This window comes from Pseudophryne corroboree, chromosome 11 (genome assembly GCF_028390025.1).
Source record: "Pseudophryne corroboree isolate aPseCor3 chromosome 11, aPseCor3.hap2, whole genome shotgun sequence".
NCBI lineage: Eukaryota > Metazoa > Chordata > Amphibia > Anura > Myobatrachidae > Pseudophryne > Pseudophryne corroboree.
Window position 1 is genome coordinate 309,479,206 of NC_086454.1, and position 11,212 is coordinate 309,490,417.

At 47.0% G+C, this 11,212-nt stretch overlaps 1 protein-coding gene across 1 annotated transcript in view; it reads left to right on the plus strand.

The window, feature by feature from the left end:
- Nucleotides 1-10,380, plus strand: part of ZNRF1 (zinc and ring finger 1) — a 31,889-nt gene extending 21,509 nt beyond the window's left edge. The window contains exons 2-5 of the mRNA XM_063945595.1: nt 2,795-2,890; nt 4,357-4,462; nt 6,362-6,451; nt 8,110-10,380. Coding sequence (XP_063801665.1) covers nt 2,795-2,890; nt 4,357-4,462; nt 6,362-6,419 — 260 coding nt within the window. The 3' untranslated portion in view covers nt 6,420-6,451; nt 8,110-10,380. The remainder of the gene's footprint in view (nt 1-2,794; nt 2,891-4,356; nt 4,463-6,361; nt 6,452-8,109) is intronic.
- The last annotated feature ends 832 nt before the right edge of the window (nt 10,381-11,212 follow it).

An 11,212-nucleotide genomic window follows, 5' to 3' on the forward strand; every position in this document is an offset into this window, starting at 1 on the left:
TGTTTTTGCAAACCTCGGCTGCACAGGCGTTCGCACACTTGCAAAGCGAAAATACACCCCTTCATAGGCGGCGACTATCTGATCACAGCGCTGCAAATAGTAGCTAGTGAGCGATCAACTTGGAATGCCCCCCCCCCCCATTAGCAGAGGACATTTGGCTGATTTCTGTGATTGGATCCATTGGCAAGAATTGAATTCACCTCTAAGGGGTCAGTTTCACTTTGCTGTGAGCTGGCTGCCCCTGCGTGTAAGTGCGCACATTTTCCACACCTGCAGTACCCCAGGGCTCCCAGATCACCCTACTGTATAACCACTGCAACCTCCACTGGGGATAGTCATTAGGTAGACCACACTTACGTCGATGGTCATTAAGTCGACCATTATTGGTTGACATGGAAAAAGGTCAACGTGTGGGGGGTTTTCCCCCATTTTTTTTTTTTTTACTTTTTCATACTTTACGGTCCACGTGGACTACAATTGGGAATGGTAACCTGTGCCAAGCGGAGCGAGGCACCTTGCCCGAAGTATGGCGAGCCATGTGAGGGGACACGGTGCACTAATTGGGGTTCCCCGTCACTTTGCGAAGAAAACGACACCAAAAAAAGAAAAATACTCGCGCCGACCATTTTCCGTGTCTACCTTGGTGACCATGTCGACCTAGTGCGTGTCGACCAATAGTGGTCGGCCTAATGACCCATACCCCCTCCACTGTGGCTTGTTTTTATTTGCTCCCATTTAGTTACCAGCACTGTAGCTGCCCCGCTTTGCCTGTACACGCACATGGCGATGTAATGTCACCTGTCAATGGCGTTATGTTGCCCGAGTCCCCATCACACAGCCTGCTGACCATTACTGGGTGGCTGCAGGTGTATACCTGGTTGCCATGGAAACCAGCCTCAAAGTGGGCAGGCTAATAAATGGTATAGTGAAGTGTAGTGTGCAGCACTACGGGGGTTGATGTATCGAAGTTGCCCATAGTAACCAAACCACTTATTCCTATCTGGTTGCTATGGGCAACTTCTCCACTGGTCTACATCTCCACACTTTTCACTGTTTGATACATCAACCGCTCTGTTTACTGTGGAACTGGATTGTCAACCAGGAAGCTGAGACTATTTATTCCTGGGTCTGCGGAGCTGTCTCCTATGAGAGACGGACTGTAACGGCGTCCTCTCTCATACTGTTAAATGTCATTTTAGTCCCCTTCGACTGTTTGTTAATCAGACGTGGATGTTACATTGGGTTTATGGGGTAGTGCTTTCAGTGGTAGACATGGGATCCTGCCCCTTGTGTTTAGTGCCTGGGTCACTGGCTGTTGCCGTCTGTTATCAGCTGTTTTATGTATTGTCCCACTGACCCTGCACAAGCTGATCCGGTCGCTCTGCCTAAGCACTGATCTGTTATTGGTTTGTGTATGTAGATCTGTGACACAGATGGACAAACCTGCCCCTTAGCACTCTGGTGGTGGTAAGATCTGTCTATGCAGAAAGTTAATTATGATGCAGAACAAAGGTATTCCTCAATAATGGTGCGTATTGCACTGCTGACCAGAGCTGCGCTTCCATTGCTCCGGGTAGTAATGTGTAACCTGCCATCAGTGGGCACTGGGTGGTGAGGACCGGCAGCAGAACTTGTTATTCATTCAGATGGTTGACAGTGTTAAGGTCGACCACTATTGGCCGACATGGTGGAAAAAAATGGTCGACACATTAAAAGGTCGATGCAGCATTTAAGAAAAAAAAATATATATATATATATATATATATATATATATATATATATATATATATATATATATATATATAAAAATTTTTTTTTTTAACCCTGTAGATTTTTAACTTTTGCATACTCTACCATCCATGTGGACTACGATTGGGAACGGTAACCTGTGCCAAGCGCAGTGGTAGCGGAGCGAGGCACCGTGCCTGCAGCCGGAAGGGGACGCAGTACACTAATCGGGGTTCCTGGTCATGTTATGGGGGAAAAAATGACACCAAAAAGAGTTTAAAAAATCAGTGTCAACCATTTGTCTTTGTTGACCAATAGTGGTCGACCTAATGATTGTCGACCTTAATATTGTCGACCATTCATACCGGAACCGCAGAACTTGCGGCTCTCTGTTGGGGCACAGAAAGTCCTTCTCATGGGTCCTCCACAACTTGGAGGCTCACTTACCCTCCTGGCTTCTAGTAACCTGACACGGGCATTCCCCTATCCTGGTATACAGTAATCTGGGAACGTGACCACATCCTGTAATTAAAGGCAGAAGGTTTATTGAAGGAAGCCGCATAAACCATAGCAATCACCCAGGCGGCTGCTGTTGTGTGACAGTTCTCATTTATATTGTGCAGTTTTTGTGTTTGTGTTTTGTTTTGTTTCATCCTAGAGATAAAAACTAAACTAGTATTTACAAGGACGCAACCTAGAGACTCTCATCTCTGCAGTGAATGCTACTGGCAAGCAGTAAGGGGGTGCGTAGATGAACAGTAGTGCTGAATACACCCTTATGTAACCACCAGCTCCACGTTTAGTGTCCTCCCCAGGCTCGCTCGTAGCTATACTTGGCATTGTGAGACCTGCAGGCTAACCCCCCCCCCCCCCCCCCAAAAAAAAAAAAATTGGGTGTACCAGCAGCCTGGGATACATTTACAGTGGAACCATATCTGGAAAATAATAGTGGGTGTATCAGCTACTCCCCAGTTGTCCAGTTTCATGAAAGCAGGTCTGTCTGCCATTGGTGCTTCATTACACTCTGTCTGTCTGGTATAATGAATTAAATGTCTTTTGTCCCTAGGTTTCCGGTGCCCCATATGTTCCAAGTCCGTGGCCTCCGATGAGATGGAGATGCACTTTATAATGTGTCTGAGCAAGCCTCGGTTGTCCTATAATGGTACGTATAAAACTTTCACCACTGGTCACTTGATGGACGCTTACTTACTAATAAAGATCCCCCCCCTTACCTGCCTGTCAATCTAAATGATTTCCAATTGCATCTTACTGTTTACATATTTTATATCCCCTCGCTGACCTGGTTCTAAGCACCCTAATGCCCTCCAGCTGTAGTGGATGGAACTACTGGTATTAGCATGCCCTGGCACTGGCTGAAGTGTCAGACCACATTAGTGCATGCAGTGTAAGACACGTGGGTTGTGTAGGGTTGCTGGCGGTGGAGGGACTGGCAGGATCTTAGTCTGGTTACCGGACCTGTATCTGTGTCACTTGCTCTTGTCTGCTCAAAGGCTACAAATAGCTTTGCTGACAAATGTGTTCCAGGGTAGTGCTGGCTGTGCCTGTATACTGAGCAGTAATGCCCGTCCTGACCCAGTAACCCAACCAGAAACTGATCCTGCCTCACTCATCAGTACACTTCATAGCAGCCTGCCGGACAGAGAGTGTCTGCTTCTGACGCACGTTATCGGGGCTGCGGTCTGTAACCCTTCCGGGTGTCTGTAGTGATCCAGAAGACAAGTAGTTGTATTACATAAACGGGGGTAGGGGGAGAAGGACCTTCTCATCTAGGTACCTGTCGAGTCTATAAAGAACAAAGGAAGATCCATCGACCTTAAACATTTTATTGTTTGTCTCTTCCTGATTAATGAAATTGCAATCCGGTGAGAAGTGAGCTGTTGGGAACATAAGGCTGCTGACAGTGATACATCTTCTGACTGGGATGCACCCGCTTGTACGGTGTCTGCTGACTGGGATGCACCCGCTTGTACGGTGTCTGCTGACTGGGATGCACCCGCTTGTAGGGTGTCTGCTGACTGGGATGCACCCGCTTGTAGGGTGTCTGCTGACTGGGATGCACCCGCTTGTAGGGTGTCTGCTGACTGGGATGCACCCGCTTGTAGGGTGTCTGCTGACTGGGATGCACCCGCTTGTAGGGTGTCCTACAGGAAAGGAGTCTAGGGCCTGCCCCCTTACATTATAATACTCTTTAGGTATGGAACCCTGTCCCCGTGGTGTCATCTTTAGCCTTTCATACTAGACCAGTGAAGGCTAACCTTGACACTCCAGCTGTTGTTGAACTACACATCCCAGCATGCCCTGCATCAGTTTTAGCAAGGCCAAATAGCAAAACTGTAGTAGGGCATGCTGGGATGTGTAGTTCAACAACAGCTGGAGTGTCAAGGTTAGCCATCACTGTACTAGACCATGCCCCGAGAAACGCAATGTAAAATGTGCCCCTCTGCCTGCTGTTGCTCTTTGATATGCTTTAATGTCACCAGAGTAATACTGTTGGATAACCTGATTGTACTGGTCTGCTTAGTACAATAGGTGAGCGATTGCTCATGCCTGATGCCGCAAGGCTGTGGCCCTTTTACTGTCGCCCTCTCACGGCTCTTCTCTCCACAGATGATGTTCTGACGAGGGATGCGGGTGAGTGTGTCATCTGCCTGGAAGAACTCTCGCAGGGGGACACGATAGCCAGACTACCTTGTCTGTGTATCTATCACAAAAGGTAACGATGCCTCGCGCTGTATCACAAGCCACACTCTGGATATTATAATCTTCCTTTGGCATGAGGTAATACGTATACGTGCGCTGCTGGGCCCCTTAGGGACACACACACACAGTATGGAGACAGGGATTTCTGATTGGGCTGCAGCTCGCCGCCTCACTCCGGTAAACGCCATTGTGCTGTGTCTTGTTACCAGGGATACCTGGCACGGGTCCCAGTCTGGTGTGCATGGATGTTACTGTAGTAACCTGGTTTCTATAAGCAGCCTCCTGTCAAACCGGCCTGGGGGTAATTACTGACAAGCGAAAGGCCTCGCTGGGCAGCTGTTAACCCTTCCTGTGCTGAGGCTGCTGCTCTCGCGCTCATCTGGGTTTAGGTGCAGCACAGCGTGTGTGGAGGGGCCAGGAATAAGCCTTTGTAGGTCAATTAGGACTCTAGGCCAAAACCAGCCTTGCTCCATAATACAGCAATGGCTAGGACAGCCGCTCAAGGAGGTGATGCCGCATCAGTTCTTGCGATTCAGGGGTCTATTTACTAAGCCTCGGATGGAGATAAAGTACCAGCCAACCAGCTCCTAACTGTCATTTTTCAACCCCAGCCTGTAACATGGCAGGAAGTTGCTGATTGGCTGGTACTTTGGGGCAGATTTATTAAGCCTGGTGAAGTGATAAAGTGGAAGGTGATAAAACCCCAACCAATGAGCTCCTAACTGTCATTTTTCAAATCCAGCCTGTGACATGGAAGTTATGAGCTGATTGGCTGGTACTTTATCACCTTCGACTTTATCACTTCACCAGGCTTAATAAATCTGCCCCTTTATCGCCATACACTTTATCTCCATCCAAGGCTTAGTAAATAGACCCCTCAGTGTGTAGCACATAAATGTGTGTCTAGCCCCAAGCATTCCCTTATTGATTCCCTTCCTAGTCTATGAAAGAGGAACAGACACTGTCACACAGTGGAGGAAACCAGTTTTAGGCTTAACCAATATCCATGAGTACAGTCTGTCCATCACTAGCACCCAGTAACATCACGGAGCGTGTATCCTTATCCAATCACTAGCACCCAGTGACATCACTGAGGGTGTAACCTTATCCAGTCACTAGCACCCAGTGACATCACTGAGCGTGTATCCTTATCCAGTCACTAGCACCCAGTGACATCACTGAGCGTGTAACCTTATCCAATCACTAGCACCCAGTAACATCACTGAGGGTGTAACCTTATCCAATCACTAGCACCCAGTAACATCACTGAGCATGTAACCTTATCCAGTCACTAGCACCCAGTGACATCACTGAGCGTATATCCTTATCCAGTCACTAGCACCCAGTAATATCACTGAGCGTGTAACCTTATCCAGTCCCTAGCACCCAGTGACATCACTGAGCGTATATCCTTATCCAGTCACTAGCACCCAGTGACATCACTGAGCGTGTAACCTTATCCAGTCCCTAGCACCCAGTGACATCACTGAGCGTATATCCTTATCCAGTCACTAGCACCCAGTGACATCACTGAGCGTATATCCTTATCCAGTCACTAGGACCCAGTAACATCACGACCCAGTGACATCACTGAGCGTGCAGCCTGTCCAGTCACTAGGACCCAGTAACCTCACCGAGTGCATCCTATCCAATCATTGCCTAATAGTCACCAGTACCTAGGGACGTGTGTTAGTGCAGTAAGTGCCATATACCACTATTTTGATGTAGGTCTGTCTTTGTAAACTGTACTGTCTGGTGGCCGGTGTCTGGCAGCTGTTGTGGGACGCAGGGCTGTTATGTACACTGTATTGTCTGGTGGCCGGTGTCTGGCAGCTGTTGTGGGCCGCAGGGCTGTTATGTACACTGTATGTTCCAGGTAGGCTGTATCTGACTCTCTGCTTCCGTCTCTCAGCTGTATAGATTCCTGGTTTGAGGTGAACAGGTGTTGTCCAGAGCACCCTTCGGATTGACCTGCAGCCGTTCTGGCTGACTTTCTTTTAAGGTATGTATGGCTGTGACCCGTCATGAATGCTGTAACTTGCCTGGATAATGGGCTTGATGCTGAGACTGACTGTCCCAGTCTGGTGATGGAGCGGCTGGCTTACCATCAGTATATTAGGCTGCAGTACTTGGGCATTTTTGCTACAAGCTCTGAGTAACCTGTGAATAACAAGGGGACCTGTCACAGGTGTAGACGGTAAGAGTTTTACTGGTTCTCAACCCCCAAGTTTTCTGAACAGGTCCTATTTTCTGGATTGCTGTCTGTGGAAGCATGGAGGATAATTACAGACCCAGCAAAATAGATTTACTCATCTGTGCATGATTATGCAATCCAGAAAACATGACCTGTTGGCGGTACTCTGCTGCAGTAATCAGTAGTTAATGTTTGCACACTTCCTGTCTTGTGCTGTAAGGCCGGGCGCACACTGCCTGGTTCAGAGCCCGGTGGTACATGCCACAGAGGACTGATGTTCAGTACGGGTCCTGTGTCGGTGGAATCAGAACGGCTGCAGACATCCGTTGATTGACAGTCTGCAGTCCTTTTGAGAAGGAGATGGTCTCAGCTCTGTTTTGGAGGCGTGCCGAGTTCAGGATCTCCATCAGAAAATGATTTCCTGGCCTCTTTGTAGGAACTGCGGCGGATGGCTTGTGTGACCCCCCCCATGGGTCACGCTGATGGCGTCGCGGGTGATCCGATGCTTCATCCTAGTATGTGGAGCTGGATCACGAAGACGAGCAGGATGTGTCTACTTACCAGACACCACCTGCTGCATTACCATATGCTAGTGCATCGCTGCTGCGTCCAAGTAAGCACAGCGCTTCCCCCTCCAGCCACGTCTGTGCCCACTGAGCAGCCAGCGGCCCGGCTTCAGTCTGCAGAGGCAGCACCCAGGCCAGTAATGGTCTCCTTCCTACCACATTTACTAACATGGTTTTATTATCTGGCTCTCGGGCTGTTTGCAGACCTCAGGCAGCGATGTGCTCTGTGGGAGCAGCGTAATGTCTGGTCTGCAGAGCTTCCTAAACCCTGGTTACAGCCACCTAACTTGGGGCAGATGTATTAACCTGGAGAAGGCGTAAGGAAGTGATAAACCAGTAATAAGTGCAAGGTGATAAAGGCCCCAGCCAATCAGCTCCTAACTGTTAATTTACATATGGGAACTGATTGGCTGGTGTGTTTATCACCTAGCACTTATCACTGGTTTATCACTTCCTTATGCCTTCTCCAGATTAATACATCTTCTCCTAGGTTTTCTATATACGCAGTAAGTGAGTACACTGCTCATCGTCCTTTACTGTAGCTGTGTTATGCGTTAACCTGCACTGCAACTTCCCCCGACTACCTGGTGACCTGTAACGGGTATTGTGGTGGCACAGTGCTTCATCAATGGTCCATCCTCGAATGGGCAATCCCATATGGCACATTACCATGCACCATGGAAATGCTGGTCTGCAGACCCGTCGGAGATCCCATGTATTGTGAAGGGTGCGTTACACTTGTATAAATCTGTTTAATGCTGGTGCATGCAGGATCTATGCTTCATGTACAAGTACTGTATAAATGCCGGGTGTGTGATGTGTAGATGTAGGAGCAGTTTGGCTGGTGCACACCTGACCTCGTCTCCATAACCCTACTGACGCTTTTCCTCTTGTTTCCAGAGCACTGGGTTTCACCCACTTTAAGGACGGCAGAGACTGGACTCTGCGTCCTCCCCTGGGTTGTCTGAACTGCTTTACACACACGCCCCCTCCTTCATGCGCTCCTTCAGTAATCCTAAACGGGAGCATTCGGGAGTAACGGAAGCCAAACTGAAGACTCTTCCCATCATCATCTTTAAGTACACGTGGGGAGAAAGCGCCGTGGGGGAGAAAGCCAGAAGAGGTGTGTCTTTACGCAGTCCCGCTAACGTCCTCCCAGGTTGGCGATGCTGAGGGGGTCTTAAATCCACGCCACTTGTGTTCTTGTCAGCGGAGGGCCTGGGGCCCAAACAGGCCAAGAAGGATGATGTGCGAGCACCTTCACCCCTTTACTGCTATTGAACACATTGGGATACGTTGTAATCCGTGACGCCATGACAGGCGCATACTTTTTATTCCTGGCAATTTGCACTGAACAGGTTGAGTTTTAAGGGCGAGGAGATTGTGCGCACACCGCGTTCCCTCTACGGGGATGGAGGTGAAGGGGATTTTTCATGGAGCGTTGCTGAGTGAGATTGGCAGGTTTCTTCTCTAAACCAGGGTTATTTCCCAGTGCTTCCCACACACCGGCTTGTAGATGTGCAGCACTGACTGGTTAGAAGGGTCGGTCTCTCCATCGCCTGGTCTCCTGCTGGATGGAGGTTTTCGCCCATAGTATAGACACAGGGTCAAGGAGGAAGTGGACTATGTTTAAAGGGTTTTACGAATTTAAAAGGTGGTGGTCTGTTAACCCCACAAGCTCGTTTTTTGCCAACATCCCACCCTCTCCTTTATATTATAGCTAGTATAAATAAATTACTTCTGCTGGATAATGTCGGGTGATACGTGTCGGGGCGGGAGGGGGGTGTATTAGTGTTTACGATCTTGTTCCCATCCCTAATTTCACTTGCACCAATCCCTAACTTTCATTTCCCCTTGAAGTGGCCAGTGCGGATGTTGACGTCAATCCTAGTCAGGTGCTGGATCCTTACAGATTCATCCTAACAGTTGTCTATGACCACCGCAGTTCCAAATCTGACAACGTGTAGCCATCATTGAAGCACACAGGACCCACGGCTTCTGGACTTGCTGCTAATGCAATGTGACCTCATCATAAGGGGACAGATCTTACAAGAGTGCTTTTTTTTTTTTTTTTTTTTTATTGTTACAATTTCCAGCAGTCGCAGATCTTTTTAGCGCTATCACTATAGAACTGTAGAACATCAGCGCCGTTGCACATAGACGATAATGAGGTACCAGTTCTATAATAAGGTCTTGCTCACCCTGTTACATACAGCTTGTTCTATCCAGATTCCCCTAATGTGCCAAAACTGAAGCTGGATTTTTGGATTCCTATTCAGGTGAGGGTAGGTTTATGGCTGATAATGATCACTTTCAATTTTAGAGCCGTTTGACAGATGGATAACATGGCTCAGTTGTACATCTTCCCCTCTGAATGTGCTGTGAGTTTCAATTAAACATTTTTTTTGCAGAAAACTGGCCGAATTTACAAGCCTCTACTCTCTGTCCTCACCTCAGCCCAAATAAAGTTATGCACCTTTTTGAATTTGGCGAAGGGTCTTCTAATAGTTTTAACCGTTAGAAGCCGTTGTGAAGTTTTGGTGCTTTGTCTCCACCTAGTGGTAAATGCTTATTATTTCAAGGATCCTGCTTCACCTAGGAAAAGCCAATTAGTGATTCGCTTGTCTTTTATCCAAAAATGACAATGATGCACTTGTTTTTATAGATATAAAAGTGAAACTCTTACATTTTATTTATTTGGGTTTTGTTTCCTCCCAGCAAATTGCTGCACATCTATACTAGTAAACTTTATTTGCTGTCATGGGCGAACTAAATGATAAATATTGCCAACCTAACTATCCCGCCATTGGGTCATTTAGAATCTGTCTGCATGGTAAAGAAAAGAGCTGTACATTTTCTACTGACATAGGTATGCGATTGGGGAAAGAGTGACTGTTATATATATATTTGATGTTCACAGTCGTGGTAAGGGGGGAGGGGGGGTTTTGCACTGTCTGTAATTCTTATTGCCCCACAACTGCTGGAATTACCATTTTATGCTGACCCGGAACCTTTGTGAAGGGGAAAATCCTTAAGGCCAAACGTCACTTGCCTTTTTTTTTTTTTTTTTTTTTTCCCCATTTTTGTTTTATTTTATAAAATGTGGAGGGAGCGGAGTTAGACTGTGTTGTATATCGGTTGTTATAAAAATAAAAGAACGAGTCTACAGATTCTGCGCTGTGGTTTATTGAGTAGTGTTACTTGTCGCAGCTTATGTCTCAATGGGGCGACTTGGCGTTTGCGTTAATTACAAAGCATGTGTTACCTCCACATGGAAGACAAAAAGGTAAAAAATAATAATAATAATGGAAGCTCTATATTATGGGCTGTACATGAGTTGTAGGAGAACAAAATACTAGGTAGTAAACAGCTGGATATCTTCTGCCCTTTGTCTTGTACCCCAGCCTCACTCTGTGTTATTCATGTCTGCTGCAGATGAGGAGTGATACACCATACAGTACATATTTATCATTCTGAAGTGTGTATGACGCACTTTACTAAACTACAAGAAACAGTACAAAATGTAACAAGTATAAAAGTACATTATACGAGGTCATTATAGTCTATGGGGGGTATTTATCAAAGCTTGCAGAGCGATAAAATTGTGAGAGAGTACCAAACAATTAGCTCCTAACTATCCTTTTTCTGGGGGGGGTTTTCAAACAATCTGTAAAGTGTAAGGCCGAAGCTGATTGGCTGGTGCTTTTTCATTTCTCTCAAAAGTGTTTCTTTGAGCGTTGGTAAATTCTTCCCTAAATGAGTTACAGGAGACATTCAGTTAAATAAAGGATTGTCCGTTACAGTACAAAGGTAATGAATGGTGCGTTTACAGGTTTGCCTGTGGCCGGCAGGCTGTGGTATTGATAGCAGTGGGCCGTGTGGAAAGAAGCGTCAGATTGCAGCACCACTGACAATTTAGTGGGTAGCACTTGACGTAAAAGTTGGGTTTAGATCCAGGGGTGCAGTGATGTAGTTAGGAGCAGTCAGAGAGAAAGGGGGTATG